Source organism: Cryptomeria japonica, chromosome 10 (assembly GCF_030272615.1).
Source record: "Cryptomeria japonica chromosome 10, Sugi_1.0, whole genome shotgun sequence".
NCBI lineage: Eukaryota > Viridiplantae > Streptophyta > Pinopsida > Cupressales > Cupressaceae > Cryptomeria > Cryptomeria japonica.
This window is the reverse complement of record NC_081414.1, coordinates 822,457,517-822,481,922: the sequence shown is the minus strand read 5'-3', so window position 1 is coordinate 822,481,922 and position 24,406 is coordinate 822,457,517. Positions and strand designations below refer to the sequence as shown.

The window sequence follows — 24,406 nt, the reverse complement described above, 5'->3', positions numbered from 1 at the left end:
GGGCCACTCGGACCTTTTTTTTCTTTTATGACACAAAAATGTGCTTTAATGTTATTGCTTATACAATTTGATCATGTTTTATAATTTATTAAATGCGATCACATTTTATGGTTTTTAAAACGTGGCTGTATTTTATAAACCACATAACATGATCATGTTACTTCAACTTTTAAATAATGCAAACATGACATGGCCAAAATGAGTGACTTGGACACTTTTAACCACGGTTTTTTGTACATACGCACAACACAATATGCATGCTTAACACCGAAACAAATATGCAATAGAAGGACTAAACTTGTAACACCACTTATGGATGCTTTGCATCCTTCAACACAAGATGTATTAAAATAAAGCTACAATTAAATATGAGGACTCAAATGTTCTAAATTGTACATGTTATAACTTGATATAATAATATATAATAAATGAGAATGTGCGTCCTTCTTCCATCCTATACATGATACCATATTACTCCAAAAGATCCACTACTCCCTAATGTTGGTTCTAGGCCACCTAACCATATGACACCCATAGGTCCACCCCCATTATGCTAGGAAATAGTTGTATGTGCAAAACCACAATTACACCAAATAGGGGACTAAGACTAGCACACACACACACAAAATATTGGACATACAAAGGGGCATGAGAAGATAAACAACAAGGGTCTCATCCAATCACAAACATTACTACAAATGGGTCCCATGTTAGATACCATTGCTAATGATAATTAGGGAAAGGATATTTAGAGGAAGTCAAGGAATATCATTGCAATAACATGAAGGGATGAGTTTATAATTACTTTTAGAGCCAAGATAATTTCTAGAGCCAATCCTTCCTACCCTTATACCTCAAACCTAGGTTCCTCACACTTCAAACAACCATTTGCATAATACATAGGAAAATAAATTAAAAAACAATCAATTTCTCCATTGATGAATTTTTAAAATTTAACATTCTCATAAATAAAATAATTTAAAATAAATTAAACACAAATTTGACTCAAATACGCAAAACAATATTTTTTAGATAATAAATTTCACATTCTTTAAAAAAAACTAAAAACTCTACCCATAACCATAATATAAAAATAAATATTTTTAGAATTTTAAACAATACAATTTAACCTAATGCTAATACAAAATATTCTCTACACTTGAAACGTATGCTACCAAAAATGCGATCTTAAAATATGAAATGAGAGAACACAAAACTTAAAGATAACGAAATGAAATACTATCTATTTGGAGCTCATTGATAATGACATGATAATAACATCCACCCATTTAATAAAATTCACATATATATAGGTATATATGGTCAAATATAAATATTGTCGTGTCAACTTCGTGACCATAAGCAATTTACTACACACTTTTTACATATGAAGATAGATTTACATTATGAAAGTCCAACGGCTGAAATAACATGAAAGGTGACGGAGAAAACTTAACTGCGAGCACCCTACACTGACAACAAAACACACGGCTGTACAGCAAACAAACCTTAAACAAACAAGCCAGAACAAATTATGCGGCATTGTGAGCAGCGATAAATTTGGTTATGGCATTGACGGCAATGAGAACATAAATCGTGACTGCCAGAAACAGAAATAAGAAGAAAAGACAGCGCTGAACTGAGCAGTCGGCAACAGTGGTAGTTTGATGGTTATTTGGGTTTGGGTTTCCCTCTGATTGTTCTTCGTTGCTGATTTTGCGATAAATTATATAAAAGAGCACTCCTAAAATTGAGGAAAAAGCAACCAAGCATATCATTACAACCAACAAGTTGGTGAGGCTATGCCACTGATTGAAGTAGAGCCCGAAAAATGGGATAGATAACCCAAAGAGTGTTAATGCGCAAGTGACATATTTCCATATTTCGTCTCCACTCGATTGCACAAGTATCGTTCCAGGAGCTGCTCCGTTCATATTGATGTGCGCCTCGGTCGGATGCCGAGGTGGTCCTCGTTCATTATTTTGATCCTCTGCTATAGTCGCTTCATATGTTCTTCCCGCAGCCTCTGCTTTACAAGTGTAGAATAATATATTGTGAGCTTAGACAGTCCATGATAATGGAACCAAAACATCTGGGTATGCTAGTTTTGACTCTTGTTTATCATCCAAGATAAATTTTTATCTTATTCTGATGGCGAATCAAGAACGTGATCCAAAACGTCGATAAGGGGCCTCTCAGAACTATTGACTTTATCTTAATATTAAAAAAATGTGGAATATAATCAGATTTAAAAACTAAATGGAAGAAATTATCCACACGGATTAACAATGCATACCCTCTTCCACCATGAGAGCCAGTTCTTGTTCCATGGTTACAGTTGTAGGTGTCATTTCAGCAGGTAAAGTAGAAACCTGCGCAAATTGATCAGAACATATATTAGCTTATCCCTCAATACCGATTCATTTGAATTGATCTATCTTCCTTAACCGGGGCCATATAGGAATAATAAAAAGTCAAATGTTAAGTACAGTGCAGGCACTAAATACGTGAGACGGAAGAAAATTACCGCGATCTTTTTAAATACGTGGCCATGGTGATTAATTTCATTAGCTTTAATTATTTGGCCATTAATAACGGGGTGGACCCTAATTATTAGTAAATTGTTTTCAATGATTTAGAGGATGATCTTAAAATACATGACCATCCAAGGGAGTAACAGCTAATGACTGTGAATTGTTACATATAATTTAGGAGATGCTTTTAAATATATAATCGTCGTCGTTATTTTGAATTGTTAGATCATTCGTGAAAAGAGTACAAGCTCATTATTGTTAAAGAGAACTTTTAATAAGAAAGGATTTTTTTTTATTCAATGATCGATTAAGATTGCATCGTGAAATTTCGTCTTAGACTACGGTGCACTTCAAAATTTAGTTCGCTACATTCAAATGCTTTGCGATGAAGTATGGAATAGAGTATACTTCAATAAATTTTAGTCAATTATGAAGAACAAATCAAATGATTATAGCAGTATTTAAGTAACAAAATGAAAAGAAACATATCGGAAAACAACAAAATTTTATTAGTATATTGTACACAGTTTATTGAAATAAGAAGCCTTTTCCAATTTATGAAGAGTGATATTTAGGTGGAGTGTAAATTAACTAATCATTTCAATTCAAAATGGAATGCAAAATAGGAGAATCACTAAACTATTTCATAAGTCCATAATAAAGCTTTCACAATACTTAAAAATGCAAACAACTACATAATCATGTTGCACTACTTAATCAAATGAACACAAAAAGATCAAATGAATAAATTTGCAAAACATTAGGTAAATTTTGGAAAGGAAATCCAGATTAAAGAAGTTAGTTAATCCATGATAAATAGTTGTGAATCAATACTGAATTGTTGAAAAAAACTTCCCTATAAAATTATATGTTATCTCTCGCGAAAAACTACTAAAAAGTATTTATAAATGCAAAAGCATAAGGCAAACTTCTATCCAACGTGCGACAATGGATCGAGGGATTGTAGAAGCTAGATAATCTCACATAGCTCTCTTCAATAAAATTCTCCTTAGATATTATCTGCCTAAATAGAGGTCTTGTATAGCTAGTCACCTTTAGTAGGAATAAGGTAAGAGTCATATTTGTTTTTCCAAGTCGACGATGAATGGAAAGACAGATTTGCAGAAGAGTTGATTGTATGGCTTTCTTCTTCTCATTTTTGCTCCATTTGACCCTCTCCGTTGAAAGGTTAGATTAGTTTTCTGTATCCTCTATGCATGTGGACATCTCCATTTCTCCGTGACTAGGTTGACTGACTTGTTTTGCTTTTGCAATATTTGTTTTCAAAACTATCTTGCTAGATCTATAGAGAGACAAAGCAATCAGATGCAGTTTATATTAAATGGGCTTCGAAGTATACGAAGGCACTTATGAAAGGTTTAGAATGTTGAGGTAATGACCGGCGAAGGTTTCTAGGTCTATAAATATTTAGTTTCCAACAAGTTTGCAGCAGAGAAAAGCCTCGACTTCTGCTTTGCTAGGGGCGTCTAGCTGTCTGTAATTAGACAACTTTTTGCTAGGCTGCTTGGCAGGATCTGTGTCGATTCTGTTCATCTTCAAGTATCTTATTCAGTATTTATTTTTCTCAGTTCAACATGAGGCCGAGTCTAAGCCGAATACCAAGATTCTCTTCATCATCAAGTAGCTTATTCAATGTTTGCTTTTCTGATTTCAAATAGTTTATCCAGTCTATGTTGAATCGCAAAAAAGATGTGCACAAGAGTTGAATGTATGGCTTTTCTTCTATTCGTTTTGGCACCACTTCACCTTTCTGCGTAAAGGTTAGAATAGTTTTGTATATTCTCTATGCATGTCGACATGTTCATTTCGAGGGTACTTGGTTGGCTTGCTAGTTTTTCTTTTGCAACATTTGCTTTCCAAAGTATCTTGCCAATCTGCAAGGACGAAACAATGAGATGCAGTTTAGTTTAAATGGGCTTCAAAAGTATTTAAGTGCAGTTATGAAATGTTTATAATTTTGAGGTAATGAAAGATGCAGACCTCTAGGTCTATGCCTATTTAGCTTTCAGCAAGTTTGCAGTAAAGAGAAACCTCTACTTCTATTTTGGTGCGTGCGTCTAGCTGCCTGTGATAGAGAATCTTGTTCTACTTCTTCTTTGCTGCGTGTGATTAGAAAGGTTTCTGTTGGGCTGCTTTGCAGGATCCATCTCTTCAAGCAACTTATTTAGTATTTATTTTAACCGATTTCAAGATATTTATCCAGTCTAAGTTTAATGGCAAGAAAGATGTGCAGAAGAGTTGAATGTATGGTCATTCTTCTTCTCGTTTTGGCTCCACTTCACCTCCCCATGCAAAGGTTAGAATAGTTTTGTGTACTCTCTATATATGTTGATAACTTCATTTGAAAGGCAATTTGTTTGCTTGTACGTTTTCCTTTTGTAATATCTGTTTTCCAAAGTATCTTGCTAGATCTGCAAAGACAAAACAACCAGATGAATTTTAGTTTAAATGGGCTTCAAAAGTATATGAAGTGATGAAATATTTAGAATGTTGAGGTAATGACAGATGCAGGTCTCAAGGTCTATGAATATTTAGCTTTCAACAAGTTTGCAGCACATAAAGACCTCTATTTTTTCTTTGGTGCGTGCGTCTAGCTCTGTATGATAGAGACTCCTGTTTTACTTGACAGGCTTTTGTTAGTCTGTTACGCAGGATCCATGTTAACTCTTTTAATCTTCAATCAGCTCATTTGGAATCGATTTTTATGAGCTCAAGATGCTTACCTAGTCTAAGTTGAAAGGTAAGAAAGATGTGCAGAAGAGTTGAATGTATGGCTTTTCTTCTTCTCGTCTTGGCTCCACTTCACCAACTCCGTGCAAAGGATAGTTGTGTGTTCTTTATGTATGTCGACAACTTCATTTCTAAGGGACTCCGTTGGCTTGCTTGCTTTTCTTTTGCAACATCTGTTCTCAAAAGTATTTTTCTAGATCTACAGAGACAAAACAATCAGAGTCTGTTTAATTTAAATGGGCGTCAAAGTAAATGAAGGCAATTATGAAGTTTTTAGAATGTTGGGGTAATGACAGGCAAAGACCCTCTAGGTCTATGCATATTTCGTTTTCAATAAGTTTTCAGTAAAGAAAAACCTCTAGTTCTTCTTTGTTTCGTGTGTTTAGCTGTGTGATGGAGAAACATGTTTTACTTCTGCTTTGCTGCTTGTGATTAGACAGGTTTTTGTTAGGCTATTAAACAGGATCCATGTTAATTTTGTTTATCTTCAAGTATCTCATTTAGAATCTGTTTTTCTAAGTTCAAGATGCTTACCTGGTCTAAATTGAATGACATGAAAGATGCGCAGAAGAGTTGATTGTATGGCTTTCCTTCTTGTCTTGGCTCCACTTCGCCCTCTCCGTGCAAAGGTTAGAATAGTTTCGTATTCTCTATGTATGTCGACAACTTCATTTATAAGGGACTTCGTTGACTCGATTGTTTTTCTTTTATAATATCTGTTCTCAAAAGTATCTTCCTAGACCTACAGAGATGAAACAATCAGATACAGTTTAGTTTAAATGCGCATCAAAGTAAACGAAGGCAACTATGACATGTTTAGAAAGTTGAGGTAATGACAGGTGAAGACCTCTAGGTCTATGTATATATAGTTTTCAATTAGTTTGAAGTAAAGAAAAACCTCTAATTCTGCTTTGGTGCGTGTGTCTAGCTGTATGTGATGGAGAAACATGTATTACTTCTGGTTCGCTGCCTATGATTAGAAAGGAAGGATCCGTGTTGATTCTGTTCATCTTCAAGCGACTCATTTAGATTTTGTTTATCTGAGTTATTATGTTTATCTTCAGCCAGCTCATTTAGAATTTGCATACCTGAGTTCAAGTTGCTCGCCTAGTCTATATTGAATGGCAAGAAAGATGCGCATACGAGTTGAAAGTATGGTTTTTCTTCTTCTTATTTGGCTCCAATTCACCCTCTCCGTGCAAAGGTTAGAATAGTTGTTTATTCTCTATGTAATGAAAAACTTTATTTCTGAGGGACTTCGTTGGCTTCCTTGAAGCGCCTTTGCAAGATATCTGTTTTCCAAAGTATCCTGCAGATCTGCAGAGACAAAACAATCAGACACGGTTTAGGATTAAATGGGCTTCAAAGTATACGAAGGTAGTTATGAAATGTTTAGAAGGTTGGGATAATGATAGATGAAGACCTCTAGGTCTATGCATATTTAGTTTACAACAAGTTGTTTGCTCGAAGAAAAACCTCTACTTCTTTGCTGGGTGTGTCTAGCTGTGTGTGATTAGACAGGTTTCTGTTCATCTTCAAGCAGCTTATTTAGTATTTTTTTCCTTTTAGTTTCATGAAACAAGAAGCCACTGCTTGAGAAAAAGAAACAATTTCCTTTACTTTTGGAAATCAGTGATGGAAGTACCTGAACATCTTTTCTCTAGGTTCGTTTGGCTTTTCTGTGTACAGGAAGAAGAATACTCCTATCTATTAGAGGTAAAGACATCATGTAATATATTCGATTCAGGGACAGATGACTGGGTCGTTGTGAGGTTTGGGGACAGGTTTTTATGATAGACAAGAGAAGGAAAATGCATACCTTCCAGAGAGATGTTGGCGTTTAGCTTTGCGTTTAATGATGACTTTCAGAGCTTCCGTCTGTGGCAGAAGAAACCATAGGCCTCCAATTAAAGGGTTGATTATTGATGTTCTTGTTTCTTTGGGAGCTGTTACATTGTTTCAATAGTTTGAGTTTGGAGCTTCCATCTAGATAGGCACTTCTTTAATTGTCTTGGAATTAAGTCATACCTGGATCAAAGATCGATTAGTTCTAAGAAGGGCAGTAACTTAGTGGTAGAGCACTCTAGCACCAAATAGAAGGTTCTAGGATTGGACAAGTAACTCAGTGGTACACCACTCCAGCAGCAAACGAAAGGTCCTAGGGTCAGGCCAATAGTTCAGTAGTAGAGCCTCTACCAGTAAATGAAAAATCTTAGGGTCAAGTCCTAACTGTTCCATGATAAATTCAATATGATATCAGAATAAGGAAAAGCTAGGAGCTCCAAGTATTCTATAAAGCGGCTTAAGGAAGAGTGTTGGAACAAAGAAACACCTTGACTAGAGATAAGTCAGTCCTAAAAGACCAGTAGCTCAATGGTAGAAAATTGCAGCAGTAAATGAAAAATCCTAAGATCAAGTCCTAAATGGTCCACGATAAACTCAGCATTATATCAGAACAAGGCCAAGCTAGGAACCTCAAACATTCTATAAGGTGGGTTAAGGAAGAGTACTGAAACTAAGCTACACATTGACCAAAGATGGGTCTATCCTAAAAGGCTAATAGTTGAGTGGTAGAACAGTCCAGCGGTAAATGAAAAATCGTAGGATCAAATCCTCCATAAGAAACTCAACATGATATCAGAACAAGGCCAAGCTAGTAGCCCCAAGTATTCTATAAAGTGGGTTAAGAAAGAGCATTGGAACTAAGCTACACCTTGCCCAAAGATGGGCAGGTCCTAAAAGGCCAGTAGCTGAGTGGTAGAATACTCCAGCGGTAAATGAAAAATCCTAGGATCAAGTCCTAACTGGTCTATGAGAAACTCAACATGATATCAGAACAAGGCCAAACTAGGAGCCCCAAGCATTCTCTAATGTCCCTTAAGGAAGAGTGCTGGAACTAAGCCACATCCTAACCAAAGATGGACCGGTCCTAAAAGGCCAGTAGCTCAGTGGTAGATCACTCAAACAATAAATGGAAATCCTAGGATCAAATCCTAATTGATCCATGAGAAACTCAACATGATATCAAAACAAAGCCAAACTAAGAGCCCCAAACATTCTATAAAGTTGTTTAAGGAAGAGTGTTGAAACTAGGCCCTACCTTAACCAAAGATGGGCTGGTCCTTAAAGGCCAGTAGCTCATGGTATAACAGTCCTAACTGCCCATGAAAATCTGAACAATTTGCAGCTGTCACTTTGACAGACATAGCAGAAACCTGTGCACATCGATTTATCTGCCTCAACAGTGATCATATTGGAATATCAAAGATCAGATCAACTATCTGATCATGTTACAAATTTACAGATTCCAATACCCAATTAGGGTTTGAATCCCCCTTTCAAGGAAGTATCCAAATAACCAAGTCAACAACAAAGATTCAAGAATATCACAGAAAGATTCAGAAACAAAATGGTTGCAACGTTGATTAAATTTACAGCCCAAAGGTGTATGAATCAAATCCTAGCTTCATAAAGAAATATAACTAGCAAGAACGATTTCAGGACGAATTCCTGTCAAATACACGAAAGAGAATTGATGACAAGAAAAGGAAAATGCATACTTTGCAAAGAGATGTTTAGGAGCTTTACCATATCTGACTACCACTTCAAGCAGCCTCTCCAACCTCACACCATAGACGTTCAGAACTCCATATATGCCTGAGTCTGGAACAAAACAAGGTAACAAATATTCCAGAAGTCCTGATTTTCTGGAATTTTTTATATCGGACCAATGGACAAGAATGAAGTACCAGCAGTAGCCTCTCCACCCTCGCACCCTAAACGTTCAGAACCCCATATCTGACTACCACTTCACGCAGCCTCTTCAACCTCGCACCCTAAACGTTCAGAACTCCATACCTTAAGACTAGAAAAAATGACACCGATCCAGTTTCACACCCTGAAGTTTGTATCGTATAGTTTTACCTACTGGTCACACCGACCCAATTTCATATTGACTATTAGTCAGTCTCCCACTGATTTAAAATTTCGTACCACATTTTTCTGCACACCACAATTTATTTTATTCTTCAGCGAGGCGATGCCAACAGAAAAATCAATGCATTAATTGCCAATAAATTATATGGAAAATAATAAGTGATAGTAATACCACTTAAACTTGAATAAGACCATGTGCCGTTGAAAGTAATGTATAAAACTATTCAGTAAATTATAAATTGCTTTTTCATATTCCTTTTACGCCCTCTTATAAAATGAGTGTGAAATGGAACTTTTTACAGTGGTTCCTATCTTTTTTTAAATTTAATTCAATTTTTATAACTTCTAATAATTCGTATATAATTTTAATATGTAAATTGTAATTTGTTTCATACATAAAAGTTTAAATAAGAATTGAAAGTAAATTACTTTGATTTTAATTAGAGGAATCATATAATTGTTAATTAAATTAACATTTTTTATTTTTAAATTAAATAAATAATATTATAATAATTGATACAAATAAAATTTTATAGAGCATGTGAAAGTGTATATTCGACATAATTAAAAATGTCTTTGAAAACTAATTACTCAACCCAAAAGATTATTTTGCAACAATTAAATTTAATTTATCTTTATTTTAATCTTTTTGTGAAGGTATAAATAAAAAATTGAAGAAATATATAATTCAACACATAATAAAATTTAAAATAGAGTAAAGAGATGAAGTTAATGTATGTTTACATTGATTATATATAAGTATTATTTATATTGCAATCTATTTAGTGTGTAATGATAAATTCAATGCAAGATAACATAATTACTAATAATTGTCATTGTTTAATTTCTAAAGGTGAGAGAATGTGCCCACTTCCATCACATTAAATGTCAAAATATAAATATGAGTATTTTTATTTTTAAACTCTTAATAGCATACCTTAAGACTAGAAAAAATGAGCTTCAACAACCATTTGAGTGTTGGCAAACTACAATATGTAGTGTGGAGCATGAGATTGTGTCACTTGGCACTTCAGCACTCATTTGGAGAGAGGAATTTGTAAAAACCTCTCAAAGGTGTGCTTGGGTGTCAAGTGTCTTTGTTTGATGAGATAACTCTTAGCAAGATATGGAAATTGTTATGTTGGGACTTGTGGGTTGAGAGGAGTTAATGTTTGGTAGTTTATATCTATGGTGAGTTCATTTTAGTAGGTAGCTTTATGCATATTGGATGCCCAAATGTGGATTTGATGACTTTCTATGTAACAAGTGTTGTTGTATATGGAAAGTCGCCATTGTGGAAGGACATGTGTTACTGGATTATAAAGTTCTACTTGCAATGTGTGAAGAACATGGAAATTTGTTGCTCTATATGCCACTTGTCTACTTAGGCATGTGAGATGGTTTTGAAAACCATTGGTACCTACCTTTCCTATATGAGCTCCATAAATATGTTGGTGCCTTAATTGTTTTTATGAGATAGTTTGGTTATTTTCTAAGATGTTGTTATGCAATCAGTATTACTCCAATAACCTCTATTGTTGTAATTACATGCAAAAGATCACCGACTTTGATATTATTGCTAATAATACAATTAACTTGTGCTTTGATGTGTGGGTTTTTATTCCCACGTAAATCTAGTTTTTACATTGTTTATGTGTTTGAAGCTACTTTGCCTTTATGCATCTAAATTTGTTACTAATTAAGGGCTTGTGATAATTTTTTTGCATTGACTCTCTTGTTATTTATTGTATTAGGAAGGCTATTTCCACACTTTATTGTTGAGTAGAACGTATTTTTGTGCAGATCTTGTTTTAGTGGAAGTTTAATAGAAAATAGTTTCATAAACTTATTGAAGCTTTGACATGGCAAGCACATTTGATAGAATATAGGTGAAGAAGTTTGATGGAAAATTTTTTGAGTTATGAAAACTCCAAATGGAGGACATATCTATAGATAGAGATCTGTGGGATGTGATTTCATCAATGAAACCCCAAACTATAGCTCAGAATGCATAGGATACAATGGATCGAAAATCAAAGGGTTTAATCAAAGTTTATCTAATTGATTTTGTTTACTTGAATATCCACAAAGAGCAGAACTTAATAGAGATTTAGAATAATCTTGGGGATATTTATCAAGGAAAATCCTTGGTAAATAAGTTATTCTTGATAAAGAGGTTGTATTCTCCAAAGGTGGAGGAAGGAGGATCCATTGTAGATCACTTAAATGCATTTAATATGTTGGTTTCCCAACTAAGTTCTATTAGTATGAATATTGATGAATAATAGAAATGCATGCTTATGTTATGTTCTTTTTTGGACTTGTGGGATCACCTTATGATGGTCATTGGAAGCACAACAACCACTTTTAGGATGGAGGATGTGGTTTCATTATTAATATCTGAAGAGATGTAAAGAAAATGTTTTGATATAGCTAAGGAGGCCCTCATTTCTCATGGTAGATAAAAGAAGGAAAGAATGAGGATAAGAAGGGTAAATCTAAGTCTCTAGGAAGATCTAAGTCCCTTCATAAAAATTAAAAAGTAAATTGCTAGACTTATGACAAATATGGTCATATTGGTAAAGAGTGCAAGGAGGAGAAGAAAAAGAAAGGTAAAAATGATATCTCCAATTCTGACATTGAAAATCCTCTCAATATGATGTAGATGGTTTTCTCCCAACCTTAATACATGCATCATAAGATATGTGCTTGCTTGAATCATGTGCTTCTTTCCACATGACCTCTCATAGAGGCTAGTTCTCAAAGTGTGAGGAGTTTGATGGTGGGAAGGTGTATCTTGATGATGACTCTCAAACAAATATTATTGGCCATGGAAGAGTCAAGATCAAATTCCCTATGGTAGATTTTGTTAGACAACTCTAATACCAATTGTTAGAATGATTAGATACTAGGAGTAAACTGAGACGGGGGGTGGTGAATCAATTTACTAACAGTATAGCAATTAATTCAATTAAAAACCTTATACTGGAGCACAACACAATGAAGAATATAAAATGAAAGAACAACACATATAACACTAATATTTTGATGTGGAAAACACGGAAATGAAAAAACCATGCTGGGAACCCTACCTACAATTAGATGAATACTCTGCAGTAGTATTATGAATGATTACAAAGGGGTCTGCACTTGCAGAAAGGCCAACAGCCTAGAGCACACTTCTCATCACAAAGGGAAATCTCAATGACTTAAATAAACATCGAACTACAATCTAGAGAGAAATGAACTATGAAAGTAGCATCTACAAATGCTTGATACAATTTTTATTAAACACTAATGTCTACTCTAGAACACAAAACCTTTCCAACCTTCATTGGAATGATATGACTCTATTCGCACATATCCTTTCAGTGATAATGCAAACATAACCACCGATAACTATAACCATCCTAATACATGAATAAGTCACCTATAAATATAGATCATCAACCTTATTTACAATGTTGGCTAAACCCTAAACCCATAAACCCATAATTACAAAAATTAGATCACACGATACCACCTAACCAATATTATGATTTACATTACATAGCATGGACCTAAATTAAGTATCCAAACAATTATATCCATTGGAAATTCCGCTAAGACCAAAATATAACATAGTTCACCAACCGGTAGAACCCCTTAGTAAAAACTCAGAAAGTTTAACCGGATCCAAATAGGACCATCATAAAAACATGTCATCCAAAGAAAAGTCACCAAATGCATGGAACACAATCAGTAAACACCTTCAATATGATAGAAAATGATTCCATAAGTTGGACCCAAAATCTGCTAACCAAGTCACCAAATAATGCATACTAGTAAAGCTAACCAGGATAGCTAGAAGAAAGCTAGTTCCAATAAATACCAAAAGTGATAACAACCGAAGCACCAAATCAAGAACCAATAGAATATAGAAAGTATGTAACCATCTAGAATAAGAATCCAAACCCGATTCTAGAGATCTAATCATATCGGATCAGAATCACAACTAAAACCAAGAAGATCACCAAGACTAACGAGGATAGATCCAGCCAGGATAGTCTCCAATCAGGATATAGTATTGGCATTAATGAAAACACTTAACCAAATCCAAAATATTTCCAATAATCTCCCCATTTGGCATTGATGGCAACAATGAATGTGAAAAAAATCCAAGTGCCAAGGAATACCAACAAACTCCCAAAAGAGAAAAGACTAATTTTAAATAACTCCACCCAAAAGATCTGATAGTTTTTCACAGGAATACCTTCTCCCCCTTTGACATAAATGAAAAAGGATGGATACCAAACTAATAATACTAAACCAAACAACTAACTACTCTCCCTGAGTAGTAGCACCATCTTCATCAACCCAGATCATAAAAAGTATGTCTGATAAGCTCACCAGATTGATGCATCCCTGCATCTCTAAGTCTCTTTCGAAGGATTGGTAACCCCCAACTGATCTCTCTGAGATATTCAAAAGTGTCTTTAGGCAATGGTTTTATTAGAATATATGCAATTTGTTCCTCAGTAGGCACATAAACCAATATGACTTCCTTTGCTTCAACCTTTTCCTTCAAGAAATTATACCTTATAGAAATGTGTTTTGATTTGGAATTAAATACTGGATTATTCAACATATCAATAGCAATAGCATAAAATTTTAGTACAGTTGGTAGCAGTTGCAACATATTCTACTTCAGTAGTAGACAATGAAGTGCATGATTGTTTCTTGCTAAGCCATGAAACCAACTTCTTCCCAAGAAATAATGCACCGCTAGTAGTGCTCTTTCGCTCATCCACATCTCCTGCCCAATCAGAATCTGTATATGCACATAATATGAAGTCATCATTCTTTGGATACCATAACCCAAAGTTTGTTGTACTAGCAAAATATCTGAATATCTTCTTGATAGAAATATCATGGGTTATTTAGATATTCAGACATTTCAAATTCATTCTTCACATCATTAGCAAATTTCATGCATAGACCTTCCTCTCCTCCAAAAATGATATCATCCACAAAGACTTCAATAATCACTATGTCATCATGCTCAATTTCGTAATATAAGTTACTATTAGTATTACCTTTACTAAAACCAAGCTTTAAAAGATACTTATCAAATCTAGCATACCATGCTTTAGGGACCTAGTTTAGTCCATATAAAGCTTTCTTCAATATGCAAACCATGTCCTTGTCTTCTGATAAAGAAAATCCATCAGGTTGCTCAATGTAAACTTCCTCTTCAAGATATCTATTCAGAAATGCACATTTAACTTCCATCTGATATACTTTGTAATTCTTGTGTGGAACATAAGCAAGAAAAAATCTTACTGCTTCAATTCTAGCAACTAGGATATAAGTCTCTCCATAATCAATTCCTTCTTCCTGTTAATAACCTTTGCATACCAATCTAGCCTTGTTTCTTACAACTTGATCTTTCTCATTCAATTTATTCCTGAAAACCCATTTAGTTTCAATAATGTTCTTGTCTTTAGGTCTAGGTACTAGTTCCCATGTCTTATTCTTTTCAATCTGATCTAATTTATCTTCCATTGATTTTATCCAATTTTCATCCTTACTTGCTTCAATAAATGATTATGATTCAATATGAGAAATTAAACATACCTCTTTAGCAACTAACATTATCCTAGTCATCAGACATTTCCTTTTATCTCCAATGATTTGATCTTCAGAATGATTTAGTTTTACATACCTGGGAGTCTTTAAATTTTCTTGATTTGCTAACTCGTTCTATTGTTCATCTGTCACTGTTGAATTTTATTATGTTACCGGTGTCACTTGTTCACTGCTCTGAACTGATTCTTGCAATACTGGTTCTGGTATGATAAATTCATCTTCTGGTCCATAATCATATGATCTGAACTGATTACTAGCATTCTCATCCACCTTGACATTTATGCTTTCCAGTATCCTGTTCAATCTTTTGTTATAAGATCTATATGCTTTTCTCTTGGTAGAATAACCCAAAAATATTCCTTCATCACTTCTAGGATCAAAATTTCCTAATGCATCATCTCTTCTAATGTAAAATTTTCTTCCAAAAATTTTGAAATATCTGATAGTAGGAGTATGACCAAATCATAATTCATAAGGAGTCTTACAGATATCGCCTTTAATGTGTACTTTGTTGAAAGTGTATATCACTGTATTGATAGCTTCCCTCCAATAGATATCAGGTAATCTAGCTTCTATTATCATTATCCTTGTTGCATCCAATATTGGTTTGTTCTTCCTTTCCACTAATCTATTCTACTATGGAGTCCTAACTACATAATTTTCTCTCCTAATACCATTCCTTTCACAAAAGTTGTTGAACTCATTGGACGTAAACTAACCGCCATGATTTGATCTTAAGTATTTAATCTTCAGTCCTGTCTCAGTCTCAACCATAGCTTTAAAGATTATGAATTTCTCAAGAGCTTTAGATTTTTCTTTCAAAAATGCTACCCACATCATTCTAGAATAGTCATCAATAAGTAACATAAAATATCTATCACCTTGAAAGCTTTTAGTCCTTGCTAGTCCCCACAAATCAGTATGAATAAGATCATGAATTTTATTATATTTATCATGTATACTTTTGAAAGAAGTTCTAACTTTCTTACCCATTTGACATTCTCTACATACCACATTATGAAGTTTAACAATTTTGGGCAAATCTCTGATAGCCGGTATTGAAAGGATCTTCGCTATGCAATCAAAATTTACATGACACATCCTCTTATGTCATAACCAACTTTCAGCAATCTAATGAATCAAGCAAGTCTTCTCACTAGAGTTCAAATGAAAGATATTACCTTTGGTTTGAGTTCTGTAAGCAATCTCCAAATGAGATCTATTAATGATCTTACATTTTCTATCCTTAAATTGAAAATAAAATCCTCTATCCACCATTTGACCTACACTTAAAAGATTATGCTTTAATCCTTCAACATAATAAACATTATCAGTATTAGTCTTACCATCCAATGACATTGTTCCTTTGCCTTTGATCCTACACGCCTTGTTGTCTCCAAATCTGACTAATCCACCATCAAATTCTTGCAATCTTAAAAAATTTCTCTTGTCACCATTAATGTGATGCGAGCATCCACTTTCTATGACCCATTCATTCTTCTCTTCAATTTTTGTAGCTAAAGCCTTTTCTTTAGTGTGATTTATTTCAATTATAGATTTTGGTGAATCATCCTTAATAGAAATAAAGACCCAATCTTTGTCAGATGAGGCTCCATTACTAGATCCACTCGCAGGTTCATCATCATCATCATTAGTAATACCAAAATCATCATTACCAACATAATAACATGATTGATCCTTATTCCTTTTGAATCTAGTTCTGCTCTGATTTTCAAGATTAGGCTTATAATTTCTCACAAATCTTTCATGATTCCTAGCAGCTCTTTCAAGGCATCTAGAAGCAAAATTCCCAATATTATTGCATGAAAAACATTTAAAAGGGACCTTTCCTTCATACTTACTTCTAGCTGGTCCTTTAGGAATTCTCCTAGAAATTAGGGCTTCCATCTCTTCAAGTTCTTTGTCTTCTTTCTCAATTTCCTCCATATCCTTAGCATACATCTCTTTCCAATCTATCTTCTTCTTATCAGAGGCTAATGCTTTAAATGTAGTCTCAGTTTTAGTGGTGCTTTGATCTCCAAGTTCTTCAAGTTCAAAAGAAGTCAATTTCCCAACCGATCTCTCTGAGATTTCCTTAATATTATAGCCACGAAATATCTAGGCACTTCATGAAAACAAAAGATAGATCAACTATGAGAGAGTAGTGTTATTCTATCAAAGGATGCAAATGATAGCTTTAAAATAACTTGAATGAAATACAAAGGGGACCCTTTAATTAAATATTCCAATATGAATATAGGATTGAATAAGATTAGGACATGTGCCTTGATCTTATAACTTGAGACATAAAGTGAAAACTATCCTATATGTACACAGTGTAAACTTAAGTGACATGTGCGAATAGGACCTAGGTGATGAACTAGATAGGAAAAATACCCCTTTCACAAGAACACCTAGAAATTGTCATTCATTCAATCTCTAGTCGAGACTATAAAGAGCCAAAAAGATAACATCATAAAACATGACTAAAGAACAAGTTTTTTACTTGAGTATTAATTAAAAATTGTAACAAAAAATTTAGACTTTAGCATGAATTTGGTATGCTTGAGTAATGATGCATTAGTGTCCTTTTTATATTCTAGTGTAATATTATGCACTAATGCCTTTTTAGGTGTTTTCCTCTAGCACATTTTAGTCTTCCATTTTGTTAGACTCACGAAAATAACATAACTAAAGATCAATTTCATGTTATTTTCTATTTTAAAAATTCTATCCTTGCATGAAAATGATCCATTTCTATTTTGATTGATGTAGGCCTTATACCTCTCAGTGGGGCAACCCATTGTGAAGGTTTTTCCCTTGTCTTTGGGTTTTTTTGGTTGAAAGATATGCCACCATGTATCAAGGTATGTGTGCCATGCTTACAAGAAAGTAATAGTTATTTGTTTGGCTAATAAGTGATATATCCTAGTTGCTCTACCTCTGGTGTAGGTTTCCGTTGATGTAATGAGTGTCATCATGTGTATTTAGGGAGTGGGTTTGAGGTAGATGGTTCCCTCATCCTACCTTTGTGTCATGTTCATGAGAGAACAAGATTGTGCGTTAGGACATGATTATTATTGTGGTGTAGTTCCACAATCTTGTAGCTTCATCATGGTGACTTTGTCACACAATTAGTAAGTCTTCTACTTGTGCCCCCTTGCTTAGAATAATAGTCATGTTTTGTATGTTTTATCATTGTCTTTCGTTTTGATTGATGTGAAATATCACCACAATGTCTTTGTTATACCTTGTATGTTGTTAAGTTCAACATGACACCTTAAGTTCATATTTCTGTTTAGTGAGACATGATAGTGTCAAATATAAATTGCTAATATTTCTTAGTGTTGTTCTTTTAAAAAATGTTCACTTGGCTAATATCCTAAAAGTGTGGCTTGGGGTTGGGTTCTTCCCATAGTGTGTTAGTTAAATGGTGGTGTTGTTGTTGTGACCACCGAGGTTGAAACCCCCACTGGGCCATTGTGATCACAAAGCTTGTGGCTATGTTGATTCAATATGCTCACAGGTTAGAGCCTTAGCAATTGTTATATGGGGACAAGGTCCCCTATTAGTGACCTCATCAATTCATAGATCTTGGTCAAAAGCATTTCATGTGGAGCGGGAGGGCATGTCATTCTAGCATAATCGGTCACATTAAATTTTTTTCAAACACTTATTAAAAAAAAAATAGTGTGACTTTGGCATTACACTTCTAAGAAATCAAAATTAAAATCAGTCCATTTAAAGCCACAAAGAAATGTACGTAAAGATAGTATATTTTCACAATCAAAAATATAACTCATAAACAAACACATTCAAACACATTCATTGTAGAAACTATAACAATGGAGACCACAAAAAAATATCTTTGTGGACTAAACATCAAGTCTTCCTTCATTATCCATAAATAATATTTTTCGATACATACCCATTTTATAAAGTAAGCTTTAGAAGTTGATAGCTGCATTTTTTTCAAACTGGATAAGAAGTAGAAAATATACATAGATTATCACTATTTTAACCTTTCTGTTTAAATGATTAAAAAAATTGGTGACCAAATGAAACGATCACTTTTTGATAGTTGTTTCACTTTATGTATTTCATGTTTAGAGACCTTAGACCAAAAAAAAATTATTAGTTGGCAAGCCTATTCCTCCTGGCTATTAACTAATTAAATTGAAAAAAAATGCAATATATTATATGAATTCTAAAACTAATTTGAAGTATGGTTTCATTCCATAATGTGTTGGTTACTTAGTGATGGTGTTGTGTCCACCAAAATTCAAATCCTTGTTAGACCATTGTGATAGCATACTTCTGCCTTCAATGATCATATATATTATGATGATTTGACACTTACCTACAAAAACCCACTAAATTTAAGTAATCATTTTTCAATCTATAGGGTGAAGTCTCTTTTTCACATTTTCTAATAGCAAAAATAGGGGACTAGTTTTTATTTATACATCATTTATCCATTCTATTTTATTTTATTCGAGACTAATAAATATACATTATTTTCATCGACATTCATTCGATTGTCTCTCGTGAATTTTGTCTGCAATCTCATCTCTTTTGTTTGACTTTGACTTTGAGGTTCCGTTCACATTTACACTATTTATTAGGGTCGAGAAGCGTATCGTTTCCAACAACTCAACATCATTCTCCAAGATGGGTTCTAGAAATGCTAATGACGTCTCCTCCGGTAAAATAGTTAAATGCCAAATTCTACCGCAGTTAACTGCCAAATTTTAACCCTGTAAGTTAGGAGACACGTCGCTTTCGGCTTTCGGTTTTCGGCACCTAACTCAGACTGGCATTTTTTGGGGGTACTTCTCTTTTCCTTTGCTTTTTCAACCTGGATTTTCGAGCCATATCTTATAGGTTATTCTAATCGTGCGTGCACCTCTGACGAGATGAATAAAACTTTAGCCAAGTCTTGAATAAAAAAATAGGTTCTAGATGAATGGTGTTTACAGATTCCACAAATTGTCAAAGCATGCCAGCAATGTTTTTTGATGGATAGCGCGTGGGACGGTACAAACAATCTCAAGAATTTTCTAAGGCAAAAGTTTCGTTTTCAGAAAAGACACAACCCTACTAAGAATAACTATACAAAATCGAAGGCTGATAAAAATTTAATATATGCATAATGATAAAAATAAAAATTATGTAGAGAGGCATCTATAATGACATACAAATATTTGTAAATAAAAATTAGATTTTTAATAAATTTGACGTGTAGATGACAGGTAAATACATGCATGTTTCAGTTTCTCCATAAATATTATTTTATTACTCTAAATAAAATAGAGTATATGAAACTGTTACATCTTTAATAAGAGTGAAAGAGTGCAGCATTATTCAGCTTCATGTCTTTCTTGTCTTTCTTGACAATTAATAAACATGCAAGGCAATTATGTGATATCTCTCAGCATTATCTTACGTATATTTTTTTTTAAATATAGGTATACTAGTATAAAATAGAGTAGTCAATATGAAAATATAGAATCTTACAATTTAAGAGGTATATTTGATATAATGTGTTCTATTAATGTGCTTGGTCACATTTCTTAGTTAAGAGCATGTAGACTATTAAAATGTAATCAATAATAAAAAGGTGTGTTAACATATTTTTTCCTAGTTGGGAAGGCTTCAACCCTAATACAATAAACAATAAATGAAATTGACAAATATCTAGATTAGTAACATATAGATTCATGAACATTCCCATAAATGAAATTGACAGATATATGGATTAGGAATATATAGACTCATGAACTATCCATTAAAGATCATTCTTATAGGAGTTAAGCATCTTTGTAAGTTGACATCTAAATTACACTTGAAAGAAAGCAAGGTAAGTAGAAACAAGTTCCTAGAACAATATTAATGGAAGAGATAATGCAAATTTATAAAACTCTTACATAGCTACAGTGAGAAGATGCATATTCAAATAACATAGACTAACATATCTATCTTTAGAGGAACCTAGGTAAAGTACACCAAAAGATATCATATTTGTTCATTATTCTACTTAAAATCTTATTATATTATAATATTGTAATTAATATTAAATTATTATTATATTTTTATTTTATATTCCTTCTTTTCCTTATTCTTGAGAAAAAAGTGGATTTTATGTTCCAATACCCCATATTAATAATATTAGATTGAGATAATTACAAAGTTAATTGGTTACATGATGGAGATAAACAAGTTCATTGATCAATTAAATTTAGCTTAACTAGCATTGAGAGGTGGAAGTGAAGATATAATTAGTATTAGATAATTAAAAATTAGTTATTTGAGTTAATGGGAGTAGAAAATAAAGAAAATCAAGAATATTTTCTTTCACATATTTAAGTGTCACAAACATGTCAAATTAAATCCTTCTATTTTTTTGACAAATGATTTTGCATCCACACGTGAGTATTATATGCCTTCAACATAATAAATGTATGCAAATCAATAATATAGCATATCACCATATTTATGTAGGGAAAACCTTTTCAAAATAAAAACCCCACACCTCAAAAGCACAACTAAGTGTATTTATCTATAAAAAATAGGTACAATAAAGTTTTAGAGAGGAATTATTTTTAGGAGTATTCAATCAATGATAAAATTTCATAAATTATTTCAAAAACATAACATTACTTGCAAACAACTTGATAATCTATCTATAAACTACACAAGTATCTAATAAATAGTATTTACATTGCAAATGAGAGACATCTAGAAAGTGGACATCAAGGATTGATACATGGAAGAGATCCGACTCTTGCATGATTGTAATTGAACTCGCACCTACATGCATGCAAATCTCTTGCATGTAAGAATCTTCATTATATGATCCCACTTGTCATAGATTTTTCTTATTCCAGCAACTCCTCAATTTACACAAAACCTACAAGGCTACATGCATGCAACACCCTTGCATACATAGGTACCTACATAGTCGAGTCCCACCTATTATAGAAACTTCTATTTCCAACTCTTATATTATCATAAGTTGTCATATGGAAAGTCTATCATCAAGCATGTCATAATTAAATCACAAAGCTCTTATGACATGACACATGCCATGAGATTAACTTCATAGTGGGGTCTACAAAGTGGGATTCCTATCTCTTCCGATTTACGATGCATGACATCCTATCTACTAGCTCATGAAGATTGGTCCCATAAAGCGACATTATAGAATGAACATATAAACTTTAAACATAGGCATAGATAAATAATAAATAAATAAACCAATATTAGGATTGCAAGGGATGAGAAGAAACATTAATCGAACAACATTCTCCCACATGTTGAACACCCATCAAGAACTAACAGGAAACCAATTACTAGGATTCACGAGGCCTATAAACTTAGAATATCACCCAAACTTATAAGTTCTCATAATTTTTGTAAAGGAATGTGTAATATTCATCAAAGTGTCAACTTTCTCTAGTTTCACCTTGCCACCTTCTATCGTATCATAGATAAATTAGAATGGAAAATCAATATGTTTTATTCTACCAGGAAAAGTAGGATTCTTTGCCAAACATATTGCACTCTTACTATCACAACAAATATAGATCATCCATGCATCAAGAGCTACATTAGATAATAGTCTCTTAAGCTAAATGGCTTTCTTACAAGCATGAGTAGCTACCATGTACACTACTTCTACCATGAAAACTGACTACAACTCACTACTTACTCATTTGGTTAATATAACCACTAAAATGTTGTCAAAATATGTTCATTTGGAGAGATAGACATTAGTACAGAGGGAAAGGTTTAGAGTGAGATAAGTAGAGATGAAGCATAGGAGGGTGGGACAAAGAGAGAGAGGGGGGGTTATGTAGAAAGGGAGTGAGGTGAGGTATGAAAGGAGAGGGAGAGAAGAGATAGAGATAAGTAGAGAGAGAGAGAGAGAGAGAGAGAGAGAGAGAGAGGAGAACATGTGTGTGAGGTAGGTAGAGAAGAGAGGGAAGATACAAAGTAAAAGGGTGAGAGAGATAGGTTTAGAGATTAGGGAGAGAGGAGAGAATGATATACAAAGATGAGAGATACATAGATAGAGAGGGAGAGTGATAGGAAGAGAGATAGACCTAGAGATCAAGGGAGACAAGAAGAGTGAAATAGAGATATAGAGAGAATGATAATAGTAGCTTAGTGATTACTAAAATTTGACTAAGTGTGCTTGAAATTAAAAGATCTAGAGCTTTAGGAGAGAAGAGAGAGAAAGATGGAGAGAGGTAGAGAGGGAGGAGAAAGAAAGAGATAGAGAAATAGACAGGTCTAGATTTTGGGGAGACAAAGAGAATGAGATAGAGAGATAGCATGGAAATGATGATAGAAGCCCACTGATTACTGAAATTTGACTATCATAAAAATTATAAGATCTCTTAAAATCTAGAATTTGCATTATGATTCCTAGAGATCTAAAACCACTGTCAAACACCCTAACAATATATACATAAAATATAACTTAAAGTATAAGATAAGAAAGATTAAAGACAAAGAGAAAATATAACTTATACTTATGTATATATCTTGATGAAACAACTAAGTCAATGTTCATTTTGTAGCTTAATGAAGCAAAACACACACGTGTTTTTTTTGCTAACCATAACATGTACACATTAATACATGTGCATGTTTTGTTTTAAATAACATGTATGTGTTCTTAATTAAAATAACATGTACGCATTTTTCCTTCTACTTAGCCTTGGATGACAAGCCTTAGGCTTGGGAGCTTCATTTCCCTCCTTTTTATGTGTTTTCTTCTTCTTATTTGGTTTCTCAACTTCATCGTCATCAAGTTTACATGTTATCAAGTGGGTATTTGTAAAATTACCACCATAATTTCACCCATCTTCTAAGCTTTCTAACCATATCAGTTTTTTTTATTTGAACAACATTAGCATATTAATTTTTAATTTCTTTTACCAATGTCTCCAGAGTTCTTAAAGGCATATGTGTAACATATTTTTTAATAAATTTTGAACTAATTGTCCAAATTTGAATCAAATTCTATATTATTGTTTTACACTTCATTCTTTACACTTTTTTAAAAAAAATTAAATTTTTCATTATCTTGGTGCAAGTTATGTAACATGCACAAACAAGTACCTGATTTTCAAGATACGTCCACTTTAAAAAAATCTTTTAAAAAAATACTCAGCAAAATATTAAAAAAATAAACAACTTCTAGTACTCACTCTTAGCTATCTTTCTACCAAAAGATTTTCCAAAATACTAAATTAAACTATAACTTTTTTGACACACACATGAGACACTATGTTATGTTTTGCTGAAAAAAATAGGAACACTTTGTGAGCACGAAAAAATTTGACTTCCTTAATCTTATCTATTTTTGAAAAAAGTAGTAGTTTGGAAACTAAATTTAGAGTACTAAAATTCTTGTTCTTTTGGTATCTTCAAATTTTGAGTAGATGGGTCTCAAATAGCTCCTACAAGTTTAGGTTTAGCTGATTTTAGAAAAAAATGGCCACTTATACCCCCTTTTTTGTTCACCATCTTGGTGTACTTACCCATCA

At 33.4% G+C, this 24,406-nt stretch overlaps 1 protein-coding gene across 1 annotated transcript; it reads right to left on the bottom strand.

Moving 5' to 3' along the window:
* Positions 1–1,420: 1,420 nt before the first annotated feature.
* LOC131858686 (uncharacterized) lies at positions 1,421–9,003 on the bottom strand. The gene is made up of 3 exons (XM_059211983.1): positions 8,874–9,003; positions 2,297–2,372; positions 1,421–2,026 (listed from the first exon to the last, which is right to left on the bottom strand). Exons 1-3 carry the CDS (start codon positions 8,874–8,876, stop codon positions 1,533–1,535), a joined length of 573 nt encoding a protein of 190 aa, XP_059067966.1. The 5' UTR covers positions 8,877–9,003; the 3' UTR covers positions 1,421–1,532.
* Positions 9,004–24,406: the final 15,403 nt, after the last annotated feature.